Genomic DNA, 26,273 nt, shown 5'->3' with positions numbered 1-26,273 from the left:
TTTGGTCTGACATCTGTTAATTGTATACTCTCCGTTTATGGCACTGCTACACTGTGATATCTGTGCCAAAGTGATGTGATTTTCACACTGTGTAATTACAGTATAAATAAGCAATGACACTCCCAAGCTGATGGTACATCACATTTGGCAATGTCTTGGAACGCATAGTTCAGTTCTAACTTGGTCAGTTTAAATTTTCCCAGATGATATGTTTGTTGTCAAGTTTATATAGAATTCCTTCAGTGCATCATTGTAATGCAGTCAGCCTGCTTACTTTGATTTAATAACCGTTAAGGCAATGCACCTAGGAAATAGGTGTAAAGAGGTTAATCAGTTTACCACCAGAAGAGATTGACCTTGCTGAACACCTTTGCTTTGTTGTCAAGTGTGATCCTGAGTTTTTGGTCGTCTGCCATTTTAATTCTCCATCCGAATCTGACCAATTGGTCACCAGCACTATTTTAAGGAAGCTTAATGCAAGCTTGAGGAAAGCATCTAACCTGTCGAATTTGACTTCAACAACTTCACAGCCTGACCACGTAGTATGATGGAGCGTGTTTGACTAAGCCCCACAAAGGGTTAATCTTCTGTGATTAACCATCGAAGGAAGAGATCACTCATGTGATCTTCGCATCCATAGAGAAAGCAGCCTGGGAAGAAGCTAGTGGAAGGGAATATGCTCAAAACTGTAAACATGTCAGTGAGAGTGCTTATAAACTGGCGGTCTTTGGGAGTCATGGAAACTACTCCAAAGCAATAATGTAGACCACAGCTCTCATTTCCTGTTGAACAGCAGTAATGGGTAGGGTGGGTGTACATGGAATGACATGTGGAAGATAGGGCGCAGAAATCACCTGCCATTTCCTTCCATCACACTGCCAGACCCCTTGGAGCCTGAAATTCTCCATATTCTTCCCTTTCTCTGCCACGCTGCTACACCATTCACACATCCTCTGGGCCTTGGGGCAACACTATTTATTTCTCCAGGTTTCTATCATTAGTGCTTCCTTTTTCTGACACTGTCATCACTTCTGCTATTTAATCATTAATCCTCCGCTCGATTACAGATCACTCCTTTCTTCCTGTTCCTACCCCTCCTTGCTGCTTAGAAGTTGCTGCTCATCTGTAACATTTCCTAGCCCAGACATAAAATCATCAACCTGAAACACCAACCCTATCCTCTGCTTGGCATGGATGCTGGCTCACCTGCTGAGTTTTTATGGCATTTTCTGTTTTTAGTTGGAATGAAGTCACTTGGTGTTTGGTGAAGATTTGACTGTGAATGAAGGTTCGCAGAACAATCAACATTTAAATGACACTTGGATGCCAGTGAGCACAGCTTGAGCTCCTGTTTAAATGTACAAACACTCAGCTCTGCTTGCTTGACCGGAGAACCATGTGGAGATAACACTGCAGCTCAACAGTACTGTTTCCATTTTGTTGCCATAGAGCCTAGTGTCATACTCCTTCATTAGACACTGAATCATTTTATGTACAAGACAAGACAGGTCATCAAAAATGAATGAAACGCTGTTTCATGCTACACAATACAACTATCTGAGCTTATAGTTTTCAGGAAGCATGGAACTAAAGTTAATATGTCACTGAAGAAAATGATACATAAATAGATGTAAGCAATGTGTGAGCCTAGATCTTTCCTCGCCCTCAAAATGAGGTTTCCCTCTTAGGATCAGTTAATATATACACTTCTCATTACTAAAGCGAAGCACGAGACCCAGCTAATGTTCTTCCCTTAAACCATACTCACAAGAACAGCTTTTTGTTTCAATCACTCATTTATCTAATGTTTGTAGGGCCTCAATGTGTGAAAATTGATGGCTTGGATTGTCCATGTAGCAATGAGGAGGAACTTCAATATTAATAATAATAATAATCTTTGATGCACTATCAATTACGACAAGACGAGAGTAGAAAGTAATCGAGGCTTTATTAAGCTGAGATGTGTGGCCTCCTGCAGCTGCTGCCGAAATGGCTGCAGCTCGGGGAGCACACACATTTGTACTCCACCTACTGGGTGGAGCGTGCAGGCAAGGATCTACCCCCGTACCTGTAGTACAGAAGCCTTACCATATTACATCTCGTATGTGATATATACAATAGTGGTGACTACCACATTCACCCCCTGTTAAAAAAGAGTCCAGCAGGGGTGGTGGAAAACTATTTACAAATTCACAAAAGTTCACAAATTCAGGCGATCGGGTGCCTTGATCCTCCGTTATGAGCGCCGCAGTCCCGGTGGCGATGCAGGCGTCGGCTTGGTCACCGGTGACTCTGGGAGCATGTAGACCTCATCTTCATACCCGGGTGGGGCCAAGGGGAGGGCGGATCGTCCTAGAACGGGGGCTGTGGTGAGGTGCGCTGGGGGGAGGAAGTGTGGCGCCAGATAAGGGGGAGGGGTGGGGATCCAGCTGGTGCCAGGTCCCTGAGGGAGACTGTGTCTTGGCGGCTGTCGGGGTACGCATGTAGGCGAACTGCGGGTTTGCATGGAGTAGCTGTACCCTCTCGAACAACGGGTCAGCCTTGTGGAGCCGCACGTGCTTGTGGAGGAAAACGGGTCCTGGAGCTGCCAGCCATGTTTGGAGCGAAACCCCGGAGGTGGACTTCCTGGGGAAGGCAAGGAGAATTTATGAGGGATTGCATTAGTCGCAGTGCAAAGTAGCGATCGGATGGAGTGAAGGGCGTCGGGGAGGACCTCTTGCCAGCGGGAGACCGGGAGATATTTGGACCGTAGGGCTAGCTGGACGGCCTTCCAGACCATCCCATTCTCCCGCTCCACCTGCCTGTTTCCCCTGGGGTTGTAGCTGGTCATCCTGCTCGAGGCGATGCCCTTGCTGAGCAGGTACTGACGCAGGATCCCCAGTCGCTGTGGATGTAGGCGGGGAAACTGAACAGGGCGAAGATGGTGTTGAGTGCTTTGATGACGGTGGCAGATGTCTTATCGGGGCATGGGACAGCGAAGGGGAATCTGCAGTATTCGTCAACCACGTTAAGGAAGTACATGTTTCGGTCGGTGGAGGGGTCCTTTGAAATCCATGCTGAGGCGTTCAAAGGGGCGGGAAGCCTTCACTGGGTGCGCACGGTCTGGCCGGTAGAAGTGGGGTTTGGACTCAGCACAGACCTGGCAGTCTCTGGTGAGAGCCCTGACCTCTTCAATGGAGTAGTGCAGATTGCGGGCCTTTATGAAGTGAAAGAACCGGGTGATCTTGGTTGACAGAGAGCGTTGTGTAGGGGCCGTAGTCGGTCCACTTGTGCGCTGGCACATGTACGTTGGTATAGGGCAACGGGGGACTCGTTGAGTTACCGGGGCGATACAAAATCTCGTAATTGTAGGTGGAGAACTCAATCCTCCAACTCAAGATTTTATCATTTTTGATCTTACCCCGCTGTGTGTTAAACATGAAGGCAACCAACGTTGGTCAGTGAGGAGAGTGAATCTCCTGCCGGCCAGGTAATGCCTCCAATGCCACACAGCTTCTACGATGGCTTGGGCCTCCTTCTCGAGGAGGAGTGCCAAATTTCGGAGGCATGGAGGGTGCATGAAAAAATGCCACGGGCCTGCCTGCCTGGTTGAGGGTGACGGCCAGAGTGACGTCTGATGCATCGCTCTCGACTTGGAAGGGGAGCGTCTCGTCGACCGTGTGCATCACAGCCTTGCCGATGTCGGCCTTGATACGGTTGAAGGCCTGGTGAGCCTCGGCCGTCAGGGGGAAAACTGTGGCGTGAATGAGTGGGTGGGCCTTGTCCGCATAGTTAGGGACACACTGGGCACAGTATGAGAAGAACCCCAGGCATCGTTTCAGGGCCTGGGGCAGTGGGGGAGGGGGAGTTCCAAGAGGGAACGCATGCGATCGGGGTCGGGTCCTAGAGCCCCATTTTGCACCACATAGCCGAGGATGGCTAAGCGGTTGCTGCTGAACACGCACTTCTTCTTGTTGTACGTTAGGTTGAGGAGTTTGGCGGTGTGGAGGAATTTGGAAAGGTTAGCGTCGTGGCCGCAGATGGTGACGTTATCCAGGTACAGGAAGGTGGCCCGCAGTCCATACCGGTCAACCATTCAGTCCATCTCCCGTTGGAAGACCGAGACCCCATTGGTGACGCCGAAGGGAACCCTGAGGAAGTGGTAAAGGCGGCCGTCCGCTTCAAACGCAGTGTACGGGCGGTCCGCCTTGCGAATGGGGAGCTGTCGGTAGACAGATTTCAGGTCCACTGTCGAGAAGACCCGGTACTGTGCAATCTGATTGACCATATCAGATATGCGTGGGACGGGGTACGCATCGAGCTGCGTGTACCGATTGATGGTCTGACGGTAGTCAACGACCATCCTGTTGTTCTCCCCAGTTTTCACAACGACCACTTGGGCTCTCCTGGGGCTGTTGCTGTCCTCGATGGTGCCTTCCCACAGCAGCCGCTGGACCTCAGACCTGATGAAGGTCCAGTCCTGGGCACTGTACCGTCTGCTCCTGGTGGCGACGGGTTTGAAATCTGGGGTGAGGTTTGCAAACAGAGAAGGCGGGTCGACCTTAAGGGTCGTGAGACCGCATACATTAAATGGTGGTTGGGGCCCGCTGAATTTCAGGGTCAGACTGTGGAGGTTGCACTGGAAGTCCAGGCCGAGTAGCAAAGCAGCACAAAGGTTGGGGAGGATGTGGAGCCGGAAGTCGCTGAACTCTACACCCTGGATGTTGAGGACGGCAGTGCAGTACCCCCGGATCTCCATGGAGTGGGATCTGGAGGCCTGGGAGACTCTCTGGATAATGGGGTGTACCGCGAGGGAGCAGCGCCTTACCGTATCGGGATGGATGAAGCTCTCTGTGCTCCCGGAGTCAAGAAGGCATGTTGGCTTGTGCCCATCGACCTAGATCATCGTCGACGCAGTTGCGAGGTTGTGCGGCCGGGACTGGTCGATCGTGATGGAGGCGAGCTGTAGCTGGTGTTGGAAGGCCCCTGGCTGGTCGGCAGGCGATGAGCGGCCCGATGAGGTTCCCGACGAGCAGGGGTCCTGAGGCGGGGAAGATGGCGGCGCCCACGGGGCACACGTGGCAGGTGGCGTTAAAGATGGCGGCACCCACGGGCCGCACGTGTGCTGAGGCAAGCAAGATGGCTGCGCCCTCGGGCCGCACGTGGTCTGAGGCGAGGAAGATGGTCGCACGTGGGGGGTGCAGGAACAATGGGCCTGGTTTCAGCGGCAATCGAGTGTGCCTGGCACAGAGCAGCGAAATGTCCTCCCTTCCCGCAGATCAGCGCTGCCGGGGGTGCTTTGTCTGTCTGCAGAAGTAGCACTTGGGTCTCCTGGGGTTGGCTGGCTGCTGCGCAGCACATGCTTAGGATTGGCTGGGGGCGGTCGCTGGTGGGGTCCACGATGGGGTGTTCGCTGCTGGGGTCCACGATGTCCAGGAGGGGGGCGCCGTGCGGTCGGGAGCATACGCTTGTACATTACGGGAGGCGACCGTTAGTGAGATCGTGAGTTTTTAGGTTGCCGCGAGGTCGAGGGTAGCCCCTTCTATGAGGCGCTGGCGGATGTACGCCGACCCTATGCCTGTAATGAAAGCGTCCCTAATTAGGATTTGGGAATGTTCAACGGCCGAAACGGCAATCGCAGTCCCTCGCCAGGGCGTGCAGTGCACGCCAGAAATCTTCCACAGACTCACCAGGGAGTTGATGCCGCGTGGACAGGAGGTGCCTCGCATAAAGTTTGTTGGTCTGCTGGGTGTAGTTCTCCTTCATTAGTGCCATTGGCCTCAGCGTAGGTCGGCTCGTCCTGGATGAGGGGAAAGATATCGGAGCTCAGCCCCGTTTCCAGGATCTGGAGCTTCTGTGCCTCTGAGGGTGGTTCTGTCGCTGATCCGATGTAGGCTTCAAAGCAAGCTAGCCAATGTGGGAACGCCGACTTGGCGTTGTCTGCTTGAGGGTGCAGCTGCAGGAGATCGCCTTGATGCGGAGGTCCATCGTTGTAAAATCTCAGCTTAATAAATTGATGCACTATCAATTACGATGAGACGAGAGTAGAGAGTAATCGAGGCTTTATTACGCAGTGATGTGTGGCCTCCTGCAGCTGGTGCCGGAATGGCTGCAGCTCGGTGAGCACACACATTTATACTCTACCTACTGGGCGGAGCCAGCATGCAGGGATCTAACCCCGTACCAGTAGTACAGGAGCCTTATCGTATTACATCTCGTATGTGATTTATACAACAGTGGTGACTACCACAATCTTTATTGTCACAAGTAGGCTTACATTAACACTGCAATGAAGTTACTGTGAAAAGCCCCGAGTCGCCACATTCCGGCACCTGTTCGGGTACACAGAGGGAGAATTCAGAATGTCCAAATTTCCTAACAGCACATGTTTTGGGACCTGTCGGAGGAAATCGGAGCACCGGAGGAAACCCACGCAGACACAGGAAGAACGTGCAGTCTCCGAACAAACACTGACCCAAGCCAGGAATCGAACCTGGAATCCTGGAGCTATGAAGCAACGGTGCTAACCACTGTGCTACCGTGCTGCTCTTTGTTGGTTTTAAAGGGATTTCATCGAATCACAGAATTCCTACAGTCCAAAGAAGGCCATTCGGCCATTTGACTCTGCACCAACCCTCCGAAAGAGCACCTCAGCTAGGCGCCCGCCCCCCCACCGGCCCTATCCCCGTAACCCCATGCATTGATCATGGCCATGCATCTAATCTGCACATTTTTGGACTGTGGGAGGAAACAGGAAGAGGAAACCCATGCAGACACGGGGAGAAAGTGCAAGCTTCACACGGACCGTCATCCAAGGCCTGAATAGACCCAGCCCCTGGTGCTGTGAGGCAACAGTGCTAATCACTGTGCTGCCATGCCACCATGACTGATGACTTGGAACGTCAGAAGGACATGATGAGGTGCTACTCAAATGCAAATTATTATTTTCACCACTATTCAAACTGAAGGTGGTTCTGTCGAAAATCCGATGTATGCTTCAAAGCGAGCTAGCCAATGTGAAAAGGCCGGCTTGGCATTGTCTGCTTGAGGGTGCAGCTGCAGGCGATCAGGCTTGATGAGTATTCAAACTAGCTGCTTGTCCGATTCGAGCCTTTTCGGCGGGAATTCAGCTGTTGGAGTGGGCGGAGCTACAGAGTCGAGCGGTGAGTATTTAAACTAGCTGCTTAAACAGTGGCCACAGGGTCTTTGGGGATAAATTTGAAGAGTGACATCACAGCAAAGCAGTGACCTGATTGGCTGGTAAGGAAAGTGCTCCAATTAGCAGTAGCTGGAAGAAATGTAACTCTTCGTGGGTTGGTAAGTATTGTGATTGGGAAGTAAAATCTTTATTCCTTTCACTTATTCATTATTTGATATTATATTTGTAATCAGTTAAGGTAAAGTGTAAAAACGGCAGGATATCCCAGACCCGTGTTAAGCTCCTAGTGCTCAATGTGGGAGTTCAGGGACGCGGCCGATGCCCCTGACTCCTTCATGTGCGGGAAGTGTGTCCAGCTGCAGCTCCTGTTAGACCGCATGATGGCTCTGGAGCTGCGGATGGACTCACTTTGGAGCATCCGCGATGCTGAGGAGGTCGTGGATAGCACGTTCAGTGAGTTGGTCATAGCGCAGGTTAGGGTTGGTGAGGGAGACAGGGAATGGGTGACCAAAAGGCAGAGAAAGAGCAGTAAGGCAGTGCAGGTGTCCCCTGCGGTCATCTCCCTCCAAAAAAGGTATACCGTTTTGGATACTGTTGAGGGAGATGACTCATCAGGGGAAGGCAGTAGTAGCCAGGCTCATGGCACCGTGGCTGGCTCTGCTGCACAGAAGGGCGGGAAAAAGACTGGCAGGGCTATAGTCATAGGAGTTTCAATCGTAAGGGGAGTAGACAGGCGTTTCTGTGGTCGGAAACGAGACTCCCGAATGGTATGTTGCCTCCCGGGTACACGGGTCAGGGATGTCCCAGATCGGCTACAGGACATACTGAAGGGGGAGGGTGAATAGCCAGTTGTCATGGTGTATATAGGCACCAACGATATAGGTAAAAAACGGGATGAGGTCCAACAATCAGAATTTAGGGAGTTAGGAGATAAGTTAAAAAGTAGGACTTCAAAGGTAGTAATCTCAGGATTGTTACCAGTGCCATGAGACAGTCAGAGTAGAAATTCAAGAATAGTCAGAATGAATACGTGGCTTGAGAGATGGTGCAGGAGGGAGGGGGGTTCAGATTTTTGGGACATTGGAACCGGTTCTGGGGGCGGTGGGACCATTACAAATCGGATGGTCTACACGTGGGCAGGATTGGAACCAATGTCCTATGGGGTGCTTTTGCTAACACTGTTGGGGAGGTTTTAAACTAATGTGGCAGGGGAGTGGGAACCAGATTAGGAAGTTAGAGGTCAGTAAGGAGGCAGCAACTAAAGCCAGTAAGGTACTAGATAATAAACTCATTGTGACTAAGGGGAAGAGCAGACAAGGAAGAGATGATGAACGCAAAGGGACAGGTGGTCTCAGGAGCATTTGTCTTAATGCGAGAAGTGTAGCAGGTAAGACAGATGAATTTAGGGCTTGGATTAGTACCTGGGAATATGATGTTATTGGTATTACTGAGACTTGGTTGAGGGAAGGGCAAGATTGGCAACTAAATATCCCAGGGTATAGATGCTTCAGGAGGGATAGAGAGGGAGGTAGATGGGGTGGAGGAGTTGCATTACTGGTCAGAGATGATATCACAGCTGTGATTAAGGAGGGCACTATGGAGGATTTGAGCACTGAGGCAATATGGGTAGAGCTAAGAAATAGGAAGGGTGCAGTGACATTGTTGGGACTTTACTACAGGCCTCCCAAAAGCGAGCGTGAAGTAGAGGTACAAATATGTAGACAGATTAAAGAAAAATGTAGGAGCAATAGGGTAGTCGGGATGGGAGACTTTAACCTACCCAACATTGAATGGGACTCATGTAGTGTTGGAGGCGTAGATGGAGCAGAATTTGTAAGGAGCATCCTGGAGAGTTTTTTTAGAGCAGTATGTAAATAGTCCAACTCGGGAAGGGGCCATACTGGACCTGGTATTGGGGAATGATCCCGGCCAGGTGGTTGCAGTTTCATTCTGTGATTACTTTGGGAATAGCGATCACAATTCCGTAAGTTTTAGAATACTCGTGGACAAAGATGAGAGTGGTCCTATAGGAAGAGTGCTAAATTGGGGAAAGGCCAAGTATAACAATATTCGGCAGGAGCTAAGGAATGTGGATTGGGAGCAGCTGTTTAAGGGTAAATCCACATTTGAAATGTGGGAGTCTTTTAAGGAAAGGTTGATAAGAGTGCAGGACAGACATGACCCTGTGAAAATGAGGGATAGAAATGGCAAGATTAGGGAACCATGGATGACGGGTGGAATTGTGAGACTAGCTAAGATGAAAAAGGAAGCATACACAAGATCTGAGGCGACTTAAAACTGATGAAGCTTTGGAGGAATATCGGGAAAGTAAGACAAATCTCAAACGCGCAATAAAGAGGGCTAAAAAGGGTCATGAAATATCTTTGGCTAACAGGGTTAAGGAAAATCCCAAAGCCTTTTATTTGTATATAAGGAGCAAGAGGGTAACTCGAGAAAGGATTGGCCCACTCAAAGACAAAAGAGGGAATTTATGCGTGGAGTCAGAGGAAATGGGTGACATTCTTAATGAGTACTTTGCATCGGTATTCAGCAAGGAGAGGGACATGGCGGATGTTGAGGTTAGGGATGGATTTTTAAATACTCTAGATCAAAACGGCATAAGGAAGGGGGACGTTTTGGGTATTCTAAAAGGCATTAAGGTGGACAAGTCCCCAGGTCCGGATGGGATCTATCCCAGGTTACTGAGGGAAGTGAGGGACGAAATGGCTGGGGCCTTAACAGGTATCTTTGCAGCATCCTTGAGCACAGATGATGTCCCAGAGGACTGGAGAATTGCTAATGTTGTCCCTTTGTTTAAGAAGGGTAGCAGGGATAATCCAGAGAATTATAGACCTATGAGCTTGACGTGAGTGGTAGGCAAACTGTTGGAGGAGATACTGAGAGATAGGATCTATTCACATTTGGAAGAAAATAGACTTATCAGTGATAGGCAGCATGGTTTTGTGCAGGTCATGTCTTACAAACCGAATGTAATTCTTTGAGGAAGTGACAAAGTTAATTGATGAGGGAAGGGCTGTAGATGTCATATCCATGGACTTCAGTAAGGCGTTTGATAAAGTTTCACATGGCAGGTTGATGGAAAAAGTGAAGTCACATGGGGTTCGGGGTGTACTAGCTATATGGATAAAGAACTGGCTGGGCAACAGGAGACAGAGAGTAGTGGTGGAAGGGAGTGTCTCAAAATGGAGAAGGGTGACTAGTGGTGTTTCACAGGGATCCGTGCTCGGACCACTGTTGTTTGTGATATACCTAAATGATCTGGACGAAGGTACAGGTGGTCTGATTAGCAAGTTTGCAGATGATACTAAGATTGGTGGAGGTGCAGATAGCGAGGGGGACTGTCAGAGAATACAGCAAAATATAGATAGATTGGAGAGTTGGGCAGAGAAATGGCAGATGGAGTTCAATCCAGGCAAATGCGAGGTGATGCATTTTGGAAGATCCAATTCAAGAGCGGACTATATGGTCAATGGAAAAGTCCTGGGGAAATTGATGTACAGAGAGATCTGGGAGTTCAAGTCCATTGAAGCCTGAAGGTGGCAACGCAGGTCGATAGAGTGGTCAAGAAGGCATACAGCATGCTTGCCTTCATCAGACGGGGTATTGAGTACAAGAGTCGGCAGGTCATGTTACAGTTGTATAGGACTTTGGTTAGGCCACATTTGGAATACTGCGTGCAATTCTGTTTGCCACATTACCAGAAGAATGTGGCTGCTTTAGAGAGGGTGCAGAGGAGGTTCACCAGGATGTTGCCTGGTATGGAGGGTGCTAGCTATGAAGAAAGGTTGAGTAGATTAGTATTGTTTTTGTTGAAAAGACGGAGGTTGAGGGGGGACCTGATTGAGGACTACAAAATTATGAGAGGTATGGACAGGGTGGATAGCAACACGCTTTTTCCAAGTGTGGGGGTGTCAATTACAAGGGGTCACGATTTCAAGGTGAGAGGGGGAAAATTTAAGGGAGATGTGCGCGGAAAGTTTTTTACGCAGAAGGTGCCTGGAACGCTTTGCCAGCGGAGGTGGTAGAGGCGGGCATGATAGCATCATTTAATATGCATCTAGACAGATATATGAACGGGCGGGGAACAGAGGGAAGTAGATCCTTGGAAAATAGGTGACAGGTTTCGATAAAGGATCTGGATCGGTGCAGGCTGGGAGGGCCGAAGGGCCGTTCCTGTGCTGTAATTTTCTTTGTTCTTTGTTCTTCAACAAAAAGGTTGGGAGGAGCCCCGGTTTGATGTGTACAGATTTCATTTAAAGCGGTTGTGCGAGGAGACCCCGTAAAAGGGTCGTATGCCAATTCCTTCAACCTCTCCCCCTCCCCCGACCCCAAGTTGAACAATAGCATCTAGGAGGGAGAGGTGGCCAACATCCAATATTAGTCAAGGAACATGGCAAAAATTGTATTTGAAAAAAAAAAATCAGTGTTAGATATTGTCATTTATGAAATTATATCTGGAATGAAGATATTGAAGATGTAAAGATTTTAATAGACTAACCCTAACCCTTAAAACTAGAACATTTAAATTAAGGAAAAAGTACAGGGCTTTGGGTAGAGCTCATTACTTAACTGTGGACCAGTTAAAGGTTAATATGTGAGGGTGGGGAGGAGGTACTCGGGGCTGAGTGGGGTAGTGGGTGGGCAGTGGGAGTAGTTGGTACCGTGCCATTTCATCTTTCATGATGATTCAGGAGCATTTGTCAAACCTGAATGAGACTGGAAGCTTCATCTCGATCACACGTCCTCCCTATCTTTACTTGATCAATTTTATCTTTTGTAGGTTATACAGATGTTCATTTGGTAGTACAGATCTTGAGTATTGAGCTGAAAAAAGACATTAGTTGGAATCTTTCGGCCGTTCTTGCCAGCGGAATCTTCCGGTCCACCGACGTCCGACTCCTGCCGAGAGTTTCCCATGCATACGACGGGAAACCCCCTTGACAGTGAAGGCACCAGAAGAATCTGTCGCCAGAAATGGCGGACCACTTCCGCTGCTGCGAAACGTGCTGCGGGGTGGGTGGGAAAATCCCACCTATTTTGTCAAACCTTTTCATCTTGCATTCATCAGGACAATTATAAGACTTCCAATGTCAGGGGAGGCAACAACTATGTACTTCATGGGAAGAGGGTGCTGATTGATTGGCAAGTGGACTCTGATTGGTAAAGGCGTTGCCATGGAGAATGCACCAGCTGATGGTGACTGACCTTTCCCGGCAAGACTTGTAGGTTACGGGTGGGGTTCTCCGACCACCCAGCCATGTGTTTCTCAGCAGCGGGAGGCGGCACGCTGTTTCCGCCGCTGTCAATGGGAATTCCCATTGAAACCACCTCTGCTGCCGGAAAACCCACAACGGGGGTATGCTGCCGGCCGGTCGGACCGGAGAACCCTGCTGTCAGCGAACATCTGGAAAATTACAGCCTCGGTATCTCCCTTGTCCCACTTCCTCCGTGTGCCCTTTCAGATTTGTCACAATTGAGTGTTTCTGATGGGCATTTATGTTCAGCCTCAGAAGTGGAGGTGAATTTTGTTTGTTTGGGGGCACTTTCTCGCAACACGGTTAAATATTGTTTTTGAGCCAGATGTTTAACAGTCAAATAGCTGCCATTCACAACCTAGTTCTTTACATTTCCACTGCGAAGACCCAAATAGACATCAGATAGCGGAATTTTCAGTATCTCTCAGGAGAAAAACTGCAAACATGACTGTAGGCTGTGCCTGATAACCCGCATTTCTCCCCTTCCCCATCCTCAAGAGGTGAAAGGAGTCACAATTCCAGCTTCTGAGAACCAATCCTTCAAAATTGTTGAACCAGAACCATATCTGCACTTCACCGGAAACAATCGTTGGGCAGTTATCTGAAAGAGGAAGCCTGAAATCTTATACACCATGCAATAAACCATTGGGCTCTAAAGTAGCACACACAAACAAAGATAGGACTTGGATTTGCACAGCACTTTCCTGGATCTCAGAACTTCCCATCGCAATTTACAGCCAGGACACAGGGAGAAAATTCATTTGCTGTTCTTCCAATAATGTCATCGGACACTTTTAATCCTTGGGAGAGTAGATGCAGCCTTAGTTTAACATCTTTTCCACACTACTTAACAGGCCAGTCTAGATTCTGTGCTTGGGTATTTGACGTGGGGTTTGAACCAGTGACTATCCAGTTCAAAAGCAAAGGTGCTGCCAACTGTGCCAAAGCTGATTGAGTGGGAGTAGGTGGGGGACGGGGGTGTTGTGCCAATGATCTGCACCTCCTACCTGTTTTGCACCATACTCATAGCCATCCAGTCAGCTGGGTAGACATTTTTCCCGATCAGATCCTTGAATAAGAGGAAGGTTTCCATGAAGAAATCCTGAGGGAAAATAAAATGGTCAGGAAGGAATGGAAAATCGATCCACAAGCAGCAGAAAATTGAGTCTCATATTCAATAAATTATAATCAACAAATTTTGGTTCTTAAACCAACTTCTCATGGTGAAAAATCACAAAATGATTGCCAACCCACACTAAATGAAATGACATTACTAATCATACACTCTCTTTTAACCAAGGGTTCAAAATCTTAATTTTAACGGCACAGCTATTGGGCGTGATCTAACGGAAAGGTTTCTAAGTGTCATTTGGGCAGGCTTTGCTGAGAGTTTCCCCTGGCTCTGCCGGTGAGTTCCCACCGTTATTTAACCATACTTACAGCAGAATCTACCAGCTTTTCACGCCAGCGGGATATTCCAGTCCCACCGATGCGCACAGTTTTCCCGGCGGCAAGGGGTGATGACAACGAGAAATCCTGTGAACAAACGCAAGACCAGAAAATCCTGCTGGCAGGCCGCCTCCGCCGCCAAAACACACGTGATGGGCAGCGTGGTAAACCCCACCCTTAGTAACTTTATTGGGCCCAGGGGAGTTTCTCTCCGGTCAAACCCACACTTACTTCTTTCCATCACTGGGGAGCTGAACTCGCTGGCCAGACTGCTCCTCAGAGATCAGGTGAAAGAGTGCCCTGATCTCTAAGTGAGCTTGAGGGTCCCCACACCTCCCACCCACGGGTAATGTTACCCCCCCACACACACACATGGGCATTACACCACAGTCTGCCAAGTGAGGACACCCATGGGATCGCTGAGGGCCTCCCTTTTCAATCCTTCCCATGCGCCCTTTCGGGCCCACCTCCTTCCAAGACCTCCACCCTTCACCCCCCCCCAACATTCCAGAGGCCCCTTCATACCTGCCTTTAAACCCCATCTCCAAATCCTCCCTCAACCCTCCTTTCCTTGGCAGTGCAACCCTGGCACCCTGGGTGCGAGAGGGAGAGTCTGGGTGCCACCCTGCCCTGCCACTGACCACCCAGGGATATCCAACGGCGTCAGAGACCCCTCAGGTGCCCTGATGCATGGTCCATGTTTGTGTGGATCAGTACTATTCAGTGCCGACATGACCGCTCGCTGGAGGGACCAGTTAGATTACCTGAGGCTGATAGAAGGGGGTCCTTCCCGTTAAGGGGATGCAGATTGGCCTTAATTGGCGATTATTGGTGTCTCGCCATACTGGGGCTGGATCAGGATCTCGCCAATGTGAGCAGGGATCGGAAACTGATCAGCACCAGGCACGGTTCCTTACTTTGGATTCTCCCGCGATCTAACCAGTTCGCTCGGATTCGCGCCTGGTGCAACGTGGCTGTTCGATCGCGCCCATAACCTCATGCTCTATGCTGAAGATGTTAGAATATGCACTTTGACATATTACATTCATTCTAAATGACATAATGTCCACCATCTACAAGGCGTGAGCCAGGAGTGTGATGGAACATTTGCCATTTACCTGGATGAGTGCAGCTCTAACAACATTCAAAAAGCTCAACACCATCCAGAACAAAGCAACCCGTTTGATTGGGCACCACATCCATCTCAATAAATATTCATCCCCTCCACCACCAACGCCCAGTGACAGCAAAGCTCACTGTCTACAAGATGCACCTCATCAGTTCACCAAAGCTCGTTCGACAGCATCTTCCAAACCTGTGACCTCCACTACCTACAAGGACAAGGGCAACAGATACATGGGAATACCACCACCTGCAAATTCCCCCACAACACACTCACGAACCCGACTTGGAAATATATCGTCATTCCTTCACTGTCACTGGGTCAGCAGCCTGGAACACCCTCCTTACCAGCACTCTGGGTGTACCTATACCACATCGTTGGCAGCAATTCGAGAAAACAGCTCAACACCGCCTTCTCAAGGCAATGAGAAATGGGCAATGAATGCTGGCCTAGTCAGCAATGCCCATATCCCAGAAACAAATATAAAAGAAAGGGGCAACAGGTCCAACTCTAAATGGAGAGAGTCATTCACACCATTTTATCCAGCCATCTAAAGCCAACTCAAATATCAGGCTAGGCTCAGTACCTGCACCTCCCTCTTTCTATTTGCAATGCCATTCCCACTTCCTTTTGTCTTGTGTTTTGATGAATTAAAAGACCAATACTCGAAAAGGACATCATTATCATTTTTAAACTGGGTTTTCGATTTTTAAAATAAATTTTGAGTACCCAATTCTTTTTTTCCCAATTAAGGGCAATTTTGCATGGCCAATTCACCTACCCTGCACATCTTTTTGGGTTGTGAGGGTGAGACACAGGGAGAATGTGCAAACTCCACACTGCAGTGACCCAGGGCCGGGATCAAACCCGGGTCCTCGGCGCCGTGAGGCAGCAGTGCTAACCACTGCCACCGTGTTGGCCCTTTAAATTGCATTTTCTACTGCAGCACCTTCCTCTAGGATCATCTCCAAATACATATAATAGCATTTTTATTGTCATAAGTAGGCTTACATTAACACTGCAATGAAGTAACTGTGAAAAGCTCCTAGTCGCCACATTCCTGCGCCTGTTCGGGTACACAGAGGGAGAATTCAGAATGTCCAATTCACCTAACAGCACGTCTTTCAGGACTTGTGGGAGGAAACTGGGGCACCCGGAGGAAACCCACGCAGACACAGGGAGAACGTGCAGACGCCACACAGACAGTGACCCAAGCAGGAATCGAACCTGGGACCCTGGCGCTATGAAGCAACAGTGCTAACCACTGTACTACAACACCATACGACAAACAGCCCTGTTGTTCAGGAGGTAACTTCCACCTCAGCTGCACCACTAGAACATTGAGGAGGAAAACAATGCAAATATATGGAACTGATGGACCTCCTGCTCCAACCAAACCTTTCCACTCAATTATAACACTTTATGCATTGTACCTAATCAATTCATGATCTCCAAGAAGAGGTAAAACCTCAGATAGAAAAGCCGGGGCAATTAGGGAAAAACTTCTGCAAATCCCTCCCCCCACCCTCATGGCTGATCAAAACTAGTCAGGAAGCCGCCCTGAATGTGATTTATATGGGTGTGTCCAGAACGAGGATGGGTGTGTCCAGAACCAGGGGTCACAGACTGAGAATTCAGGGTAAACTATTTTGTACAGAGATAAGGAGACATTTCCTCATACAAAGAATGGTGAGCCTGTGAAATTCATTACCACAGGAAGTAGTTGATGCTAAAACTTTGAACATATTCAAGAGGCGGCTGGATATGGCACTTGGGGAGAATGGGATCAAAGGCTATGGGGAGAAAGCAGGATTAGGCTATTGAGTTGGATGATCCGCCATGATCGTGATGAATGGCGGAGCAGGCTCGAAGAGCCAAAAGGCCTCCTCCTGCTCCTTTCTTCTATGTGTGTATCTATGATACCCACGAGGGATAATCTGTGCCCTTACCAAAATCAGGACACTCTCACTTGGCTGACTAGGGGCAATGATCCCTTTTTTTTTGGAGCGCAAGGATGAATTAAGAACGTGGCACTTTCAAGTCCTTTGCATGGCTGTGCACATGTAGTAACTTAAAGGAGCTGACAAATGTGTGGCCCGTGTAGAGTATTTTTGGTCTGCTGGACAGCTATGCATCTTAGAGGAAAGATCGGCTAGAGGTGTGTGGCTCTGTCAATTATGTACAGTTGGTCGGTGCCCGAAGCGGCAGAATTAGAAATCCATCCCCTCCAATAACGGCCATGCTGCCCGGCTGTGGAGGCCATCACAGTCAATTCCAAACATGTAATCCTCAACATCTCCTTAGGCACGAATTTCCAGCAGGAATGATTGGATCACAACGTGGATTGGAAATCCATTTAACTTTTCTGCTTTTCCCTCTGCATGTGCCTCATGTCCCCAAAGCCCAGTTATATATCATCCACACTGTCAGTCCATCTGAGGAAATCGTACTCCAACGTATTTTGAATGATGCACTCCTCTACTGAATGAAGCGGATTCATTTTGTACAACACAGCCGCCGCTGAAGCCCTTTCCATTCCCAGCTTGGATTCCTTCCAAAGTATTCTCAAGTCACAGAGGCAATGAGGCAAGGGACCAATAAACATGGGTTTCGGAAATTAAGAGGTCAGTCACGACTAGCACAACTGACTGCCCTCATTAACTGGAATGTAGGAAGTTGCTTGGTCAGAATTTCCACTTTAGTAACTTGAGGAAAAAGGTGAGAATTGAACACTAATTTTTATTTTAACTGTATACAAAGTTCTGCGTGAAGCAGTATCTCGCTCCCAGTACAATCCTTGCTGGGAGGATTAGTCTGTCTAGGCCCTGCTTTGGGCCAGCTTTTATATCAGTACATAACATGCCCCTGGCGTGTGGCCTCTGCTTCCACCCCACTCCCCCTCCGGTCTAAACCCACCTTCCTGCACCCGATCCATAGCCCTGTAGCATACAGCACTTAAGGTGCAGATCCAGGGGCGTCATTCTCCGACCCCCCAGAGGGTCGGAGAATGGCCGTTGGCCGCCGTGAATCCCGCCCCCGCCGGTTGCCGAAGTCTCCGAAGGGAGAAAAGTCGGCGGGGCGTTAATGGCGCCACTGACATCGGAGAATGGCACGGGTCATCGCAAGGCAGCCGATTTTGGGCCTGCCGATAGTCTCCCTTCCGGATGGGCCAAGTCCCGTCGACGTGAACGGTCATCACGTAAATCAAACCTCCTTTTCATCGGCGTGAACCTGTACTCCAGGTTCACGCCGACCAGCATGGAGGTGAGTGACGGCCTGGGGGGTTGGCCGCTGGGCAGGCGATGGCGTGGCCGCAGTCTGAATGTGTGGGGAGAGGTGTGTCTCGGGTTGTGTGTGTGTGTGTGTGTGTGTGCGGCGGGGGGGATGGTTAGAGTGGGCTGGGCTCCGGGGGAGTGCCGGAGGGGGTTCCGTGCCGGGGAGGGGGGTGGGGGGTCCGTGCCGGCGAGGGGGATGGGGGGGTCCATGCCGGGGAGGATGTTGGGGTCCGTGCCGGGGAGGAGGTTGGGGTCCGTGCCGGGGAGGAGGATGGGGGGTCCGTGACGGGGAGGGGGATGGGGGGGTCCGTTCCGGGGAGGGGGGTGGGGGGAGGTCGGTGCCAGGGAGGAGGATGGGGGGGGTCCGTGCCGGGGAGGAGGTTGGTGTCCGTGCCGGGGAGGAGGATGGGGGGTCCGTGCCGGGGAGGGCGATGGGGGGTCCGTGCCGGGGAGGGGGATGGGGGGGGTCCGTGCCGGGGAGGGGGATGGGGGGGGGCCGGTGCCGGGGAGGAGGATGGGGGGGGGGGTCCGTGCCGGGGAGGAGGTTGGGGTCCGTGCCGGGTAGGGGGATGGGGGGTCCGTGCCGGGGAGGGGGATGGGTGTCCGTGCCGGGGAGGGGGATGGGAGGGGGGTCCGTGCCGGGGAGGGGGATGGGGGGGGGGTCCGTGCCGGGGAGGAGGTTGGGGTCCGTGCCGGGGAGGAGGATGGGGGGTCCGTGCCGGGGAGGGGGATGGGGGGTCCGTGCCGGGGAGGGGGATGGGAGGGGGGGGGGTCCGTGCAGGGGAGGAGGTTGGGGTCTGTGCCGGGGAGGAGGTTGGTGGGGGGGGGGGGGCGTGCCGGGGAGGGGGATGGGGGGGGGGGGTCCGTGCGAGGGAGGAGGATAGGGGGTCCGTGCCGGGGAGGGGGATGGGGGGGCAAGTGAGTTGGTCCACCTGGCCAGGTGCCAGCCTCCAACAGTTGGACCCATGCGGTCCATGCCACCTGGCTGGGGGGAAGGAGGGGATATGGGCAATGATGACATGTCGTCGTTCACCCCCTCACCACCCCCCCCCCCCCCCCTCCCCAACCAGGCCGTCATGTTTTCCGATCATCCAGCGATGTTGGCCGCCGTGGCGGCAGCCGCTAATGTCCATGTTGCCCTGGATGAGGAGGAGGAGGAGGAGCGTGCCAGAGAGGCGGTGCAGGCTGCCGCAGAGGGGCAGGCGGCAGCCGCCCAGGCTGGAGGGACACCTGACCGACAGGACGAGGAGGGGGAGGAGGACGTCGTGGCCCCACGGCAACGGAGGCACCCGAGGGCGCCCCGTGTGTACCGGCCCCTGCAGTCATACCAGGACCTCACGGACCGGGAATGCAGGAGGAGACTCCGGATGAGGCGGGAAACCGTGGCACACATCTGCCACCTGCTGGCACACCTGTCACCGCGTGGCACTGGCGGGGGACACCCTCTCCCCGTGTCCGTCAAGGTTACGGTTGCCCTGAACTTTTATGCAACGGGGTCATTCCAGGCACCGAGTGGGGACCTATCCGGCATATCGCAGACATCGGTGCATCGGTGCATCCGGGCAGTGACAGATGCCCTATATGCCATGGCGCACCGCTACATCCGCTTCCCTGTGGACCGGGCCAGCCAAGATGCCCGGGCCATGGGCTTCTCTGCCGTGGCCGGGTTCCCCATGGTCCAGGGCGGGATCGATGGGATGCACGTCGCCGTGCGGCCACCTGCAGATAACAGGGCCGTGTTCACCAATAGGAAGGGGACCTATTCGATGAACATACAGGTGGTCTGCGACCACCGCATGATGATCCTGCAAGTCTGCGCCCGTTACCCAGGCAGTGTACACGACTCATACGTGTTGTCGCGGTCATCCATCCCCGGCATGTACGAGGGACGCCATCCCCGGCTGAGGGGCTGGTTGCTGGGCGACAGGGGCTACCCATTGCGATCGTGGCTGATGACGCCTGTACGGAGGCCATGCAATGAGGCGGAGAACCGCTACAATGATGCCAATGTAGCGACAAGGGGAGTGATAGAGAGGTGCTTTGGCGTGCTGAAGATGCGTTTCAGGTGCCTGGACCACTCTGGGGGCGCCCTCCAGTATCGGTCAGATAGGGTCGGCCGCATCATTGTGGTGTGCTGCGTCCTGCACAACATAGCCCAACAGAGGGGCAATGTGCCGCAGGCAGAGGAGGGCGGAGTGGAGGAGCAGCAGGAAGAGGCGCAGTCCTCCCAGATGAGGGGGATGGGGGCAATGGTCAGAGCAGACGGGCTAGACACAGGCGGGTGGCTGTCCACCGTTACCGGCTGGCCCAGCGGGCACGGGACAGACTGATAACCGCCCGCTTCACTGACTAGATGGGCGTGGGAATCGGGTAGTATGGCCACAGACCGCATACCATGGCAACAGCCGACCACCCACACCCCCCACCCATCCACCCACGCAGCACCCTCACCCCCCTCCCCAACCCCACCCACCCCACCCGCAGGCACACTACCCCCCCCATTGCCAACCCACCTGTGGCACAACGGCCGGGCTCACACAGTTGCGGGTGGACGCGTGTCTATTGCACGCCATGGAGGATGATGACAACCCGCCCTGCGGTGAGCTCCTGCTCCACATCGTTGGACTATGTCTGACCCATGGCCACAGTACCACCATCCACCCGGACCATCCCTGCATGCGGCTGTGACACTGCAGCGCACGGTCCCGTCCACTGCCCGGGGGATGTTGATGGCGGCCCCAGGGGGAAGGGGGCAGACTCACCTGGGGCTATATGCCATGGCGCACCGCTACATCCGCTTCCCTGTGGACCGGGGCCAGCCAAGATGTCCGGGCCATGGGCTTCTCTGCCGTGGCCGGGTTCCCCATGGTCCAGGGCGCGATCGATGGGATGCACGTCGCCGTGCGGCCACCTGCAGATAACAGGGCCGTGTTCACCAATAGGAAGGGGACCTATTCGATGAACATACAGGTGGTCTGCGACCACCGCATGATGATCCTGCAAGTCTGCGCCCGTTACCCAGGCAGTGTACACGACTCATACGTGTTGTCGCGGTCATCCATCCCCGGCATGTACGAGGGACGCCATCCCCGGCTGAGGGGCTGGTTGCTGGGCGACAGGGGCTACCCATTGCGATCGTGGCTGATGACGCCTGTACGGAGGCCACGCAATGAGGCGGAGAACCGCTACAATGATGCCAATGTAGCGACAAGGGGAGTGATAGAGAGGTGCTTTGGCTTGCTGAAGATGCGTTTCAGGTGCCTGGACCACTCTGGGGGCGCCCTCCAGTATCGGTCAGATAGGGTCGGCCGCATCATTGTGGTGTGCTGCGTCCTGCACAACATAGCCCAACAGAGGGGCGATGTGCCGCAGGCAGAGGAGGGCGGAGTGGAGGAGCAGCAGGAAGAGGCGCAGTCCTCCCCAGATGAGGGGGATGGGGGCAATGGTCAGGGCAGACGGGCTAGACACAGGCGGTTGGCTGTCCACCGTTACCGGCTGGCCCAGCGGGCACGGGACAGACTGATAGCCGCCCGCTTCACTGACTAGATGGGCGTGGGAATCGGGTAGTATGGCCACAGACCGCACACCATGGCAACAGCCGACCACCCACACCCCCCACCCATCCACCCACCCAGCACCCTCACCCCCCTCCCCAACCCCACCCACCCCACCCGCAGGCACACTACCCCCCCCATTGCCAACCCACCTGTGGCACAACGGCCGGGCTCACACAGTTGCGGGTGGACGCGTGTCTATTGCACGCCATGGAGGATGATGACAACCCGCCCTGCAGTGAGCTCCTGGCTCCACATCGTTGGACTATGTCTGACCCATGGCCACAGTACCACCATCCACCCGGACCATCCCTGCATGCGGCTGTGACACTGCAGCGCACGGTCCCGTCCACTGCCCGGGGGGATGTTGATGGCGGCCCAGGGGGAAGGGGGCAGACTCACCTGGGGCTGAGGTAAGACCACCCCTCACACACACACTTGCGCTCAACGTACATGACACCCCCGCACACTTTGGACAGAGCACAAAGGCAGCTTCTGTAGGTGTAACATTGACTGTAATAACCAAACAAGTTCATGCATGTGCCCTAGCCCCTAAAACACATCTGTGCCCTGCACCCGTGCCAACTTTCTCGGTGTCTAATTGTTTGGCCTTACGGGCCCTTTGACTACGTCTACGTGGTTCCCCAGACGGTACAGCAGAACTGGAGGTGGACTCCTGTGATTCCTGCCCTCTGACACTGGGTCCCTTTGGCGGCCGTTTCCTGGGGCGTCCTGGCCTAGATGGGCCAGGCTGCGGCCCGGGCGACTGGGATGGCGAGCTGCCAGCCTGTCCTGCCCGTTGCCCACCCGATGCACCTGGGACGGAAGGGGGGAGTCCGAGGTGTCGCGGTGTTCCTCCGCCTCCCCTACAGGGGGACCCGGGACGGACCACACCACCTCCTCCTCCCTCGGGGTGCCCGATGGCCCCCAGGCCTCTACATGGGTGGGGGATGCGAACGGACTGGCCATCCGACGCCCCCCCCGGCATCTGGTGCTGCCAGTCCTGGAGGCCCATGCTGGTATCGACAGGGGTCTGCAGGTTTGCAGCCATGGAGCCCAGGGGGTTGGCAAACCCTGTCTGTGACAGTGCGACGCCGGCTCGCACATGGCCACTGGCGCCGATGCCCTCAGCGATGGCCTGCTGAGACTGGGCCATGGCCTGCAGAGACTGGGCCATGGCCTGCTGAGACTGGGCCATGGCCTGCAGAGACTGGGCTATGGCGTTGAGCGCCTCTGCCATCTGGCGCTGGCACTGGCTCATGGCCTCCTGTGAGAGGGCAGCCATGTCCTGGGCCACAGACGCCGCCTGCACGGAAAGCCCCAGGCCTCGCAAACCGTTCCCCATGTCTGACACCGTCGCACCCATTGCCTCCACCGCGGACGCCACCCCTGCGGTGTCGGCCTGGGTGGCACGCATGACCGGCACCACTTCCAGCTCTTGGACGCGGGTGGACTCCTCCACCTGCGACTGCAGCCGCCGCAAGCCGGCCGTCACCCTCTTCGCTCGTCTACGGTTCGGTGGTTGCATCGGATCTATGTGTGGGTGTGGAAACTCCAGGAACCTGGGATCCATCTGGGCGGCAGATGTTCGCTTGGGCTGGGCTGCCCTCTGCTGCTCCTACCTCCACCTGCTGTATCGGGACGGCTGTGTTGTGCGCACCAGTGAGTGTACCAGACGCCTCATCACTAAAGTGCCCAACCGAGGTGAGTGTTTCTGCGATGGTGGAGGGTGTTGGTGACAGCAGTGGCGTTGTGGCGTGCTCTTCGTCCCACTCTGAGTCCATGGCACTTTGGGGTGGGGGTTCGTCTCCACCCATCCACTCTGAGTCACTGTCCGGTATTTCGTCTTCCTGGGTAGTGCTGTCCCGGGTAGGGGTGTCCTGGGTAGTGCTGTCCCGGGTATGGGTGTCCTGGGTCGTGGTGTCCTGGGTAGTGGTGTCCTGGGTAGATGTGTCCTGGGTAGTGGTGTCCTGGGTAGTGGTGACCTGGCTCGGATGTGACAGGGGTCTGTGGCTGCCACCCTCATCGCTGGGTGGCACAGGCCTGCGTTGTCGCTCCCGCACGTGACGGGGGTGTCGTCTCCCTGTTGCTCCTGGTCTCTCCGTCTCCCGTGGTGTGCGAGGGGCATCCTGCAGGCGTCGCATGCCGGAGGGTCCGGGTCTCTCCGTCTCCCGTGGCCTCCGAGGGGCATCCTGCAGGCGGTCTGCATCTGCGGGGATGGGTGCCTCGGCGTTTGCTCCTGCGATACACAATGAAGCATGCATGGTTAGACATGCAGGCAGTGATCAGGTGATATGGGGGAGGGGGGATATGGGGGTGGGGGGATATGGGGACGGGCTGTCGGTGGCTCACTTGCTAGTACGCCCCCGACCTCTGCATCAGCAACCTCCCGGTCCTCAGGTCCGCCAGCCAGTTCCAGGGCCCTTTCCTCGTGTTTGGTCAGTGGCCTCTCATCAGGGGGGCCACCTCCAGTCCTCACATGCTCCCTATTGTTGTGTGCGCGCTTCTCCTGTGGCGGGGTGGGTGGGGGTGGTGGCAGGGGTAAAAGCCAACAGTGTATATGAATGCACGCCATCGGTTGCGCGTGCATTGCAGAGGTTAAGGTTAGGGCTGGATTCACTTGGGGATATTGGGGTGGGGGGATATGGGGGAGGGGGGATATGGGGGAGGGGGGATATAGGGAGGGGGGAGGATATGGGGGAGGGGAGATATGAGGGAGGGGGGGATATGGGGAAGGGGGGTTATGAGGGAGGGGGATATGGGGGGATATGGGGGAGGGGGATATGGGGAGGGGGGATATGGGGAGGGGGGATATGGGGGAAGGGGGATATGGGGAGGGGGGATACGGGGGAGGGGGGATACGGGGGAGGGGGGATACGGGGAGGGGGATATGGGGGAGGGGGGATATGGGGGAGGGGGCATATGGGGGAGGGGGGATATGGGGAGGGGGATATGGGGGATATGGGGAGGGGGGAATATGGGGAAGGGGGATATGAGGGAGGAGGGATATGGGGGAGGGGGGATATGGGGGGCTATGGGGGATATGGGGGAGGGGGGATATGGGGTGGGGGATATGGGGGAGGGGGGATATGGGGAGGGGGGATATGGGGGAGGGGGGATATGGGGATACAAGGGAGGGGAGAATATGGGGAGGGGGATATGGGGGAGGGGGGATATGGGGGAGGGGGGATATGGGGGAGGGGGGATATGGGGAGGGGAATATGGGGAGGGGGGATATGGGGGAGGGGGGATATGGGGGAGAGGGGATATGGGGGAGGGGGGATATGGGGGATATGGGGGAGCGGGGATATGGGGGAGGGGGATATGGGGGAGGGGGGGATATGGGGAGGGGATATGGGGGAGGGGCGATGGGATATGGGGGAGGGGGGATAATGGGGGAGGGGGGATATGGGGAGGGGGGATATGGGGAGGGGGATATGGGGAGGGGGGATATGGGGAGGGGGGATATGGGGAGGGGGGATATGGGGAGAGGGGATTTGGGGAGGGGAGATATGGGGGAGGGGGGATATGGGGAGGGGGGATATGGGGAGGGGGATATGGGGGGGGGGGGACATGGGGGAGGGGGGATATGTGGGATATGGGGGGAGGGGGATATGGGGAGGGGGATATGGGAGGGGGGATATGGGGGAGGGGGATATGGGGGAGGGGGGATATGGGGGAGGGAGGATATGGGGAGGGGGGATATGGGGGAGAGGGATATGGGGGAGGGGGTTATGGGGAGGGGATATATGGGGGAGGGGGGATATGGGAGGGGGATATGGGGGAGGGGAGATATGGGGGAGGGGGGATATGGGGAGGGGGATATGGGGAGGGCGGATATTGGGGAGGGCGGATATTGGGGAGGGGGATATGGGTGAGGGGATATGGGCGAGGGGGGATATGGGAGGGGGATATGGGGGAGGGGGGATATGGGGGGGATATGGGGAGGGGGATATGGGGGAGGGGGGATGTGGGGGAGGGGGGATATGGGAGAGGGGGGATATGGGGGAGGGGGGGATATGGGGGAGGGGGGATATGGGGGATATGGGGGAGGGGGGATATGGTGGAGGGGGGATATGGGGGAGGGGGATATGGGGGAGGGGGGTATGGGGAGGGGGATATGGCGGATATGGGGGAGGGGCGATATGGGGGGATATGGGGGATGGGCGATATGGGGAGGGGGATATGGGGAAGGGGGGATATGGAGAGGGGGTATATGGGGGAGGGGGGATATGGGGAGGGGGGATATGGGGGAGGGGATGATATGGGGGACGGGGGGATATGGGCGAGGCTCACCCTGGCTGCTCTGACGCGGTTGTTCACCTTCTTGTGGCACTGGGTGCCTGTCCGTGGTGTCAGGGCCACAGCGGTGACGGCCTCTGCCACCTCCCTCCACAGACGCCGGCTGTGACGTGAGGCACGTCTGCGGCCGTGCCCGGGATACAGGGCGTCCCTCCT

The 26,273-nt window shown here is 54.2% G+C and overlaps 1 protein-coding gene across 1 annotated transcript in view; it reads right to left on the bottom strand.

Annotated features, from left to right (window-relative positions):
• Nucleotides 1-26,273, bottom strand: part of LOC140426764 (dedicator of cytokinesis protein 2-like) — a 1,003,703-nt gene that overhangs the window by 294,674 nt on the left and 682,756 nt on the right. Inside the window, exon 29 of the mRNA XM_072511919.1 lies at nucleotides 13,422-13,516. Coding sequence (XP_072368020.1) covers nucleotides 13,422-13,516 — 95 coding nt within the window. The remainder of the gene's footprint in view (nucleotides 1-13,421; nucleotides 13,517-26,273) is intronic.

Source organism: Scyliorhinus torazame, chromosome 7 (assembly GCF_047496885.1).
Source record: "Scyliorhinus torazame isolate Kashiwa2021f chromosome 7, sScyTor2.1, whole genome shotgun sequence".
Lineage (NCBI taxonomy): Eukaryota > Metazoa > Chordata > Chondrichthyes > Carcharhiniformes > Scyliorhinidae > Scyliorhinus > Scyliorhinus torazame.
This window is presented reverse-complemented; position numbering and strand designations above follow the sequence as displayed.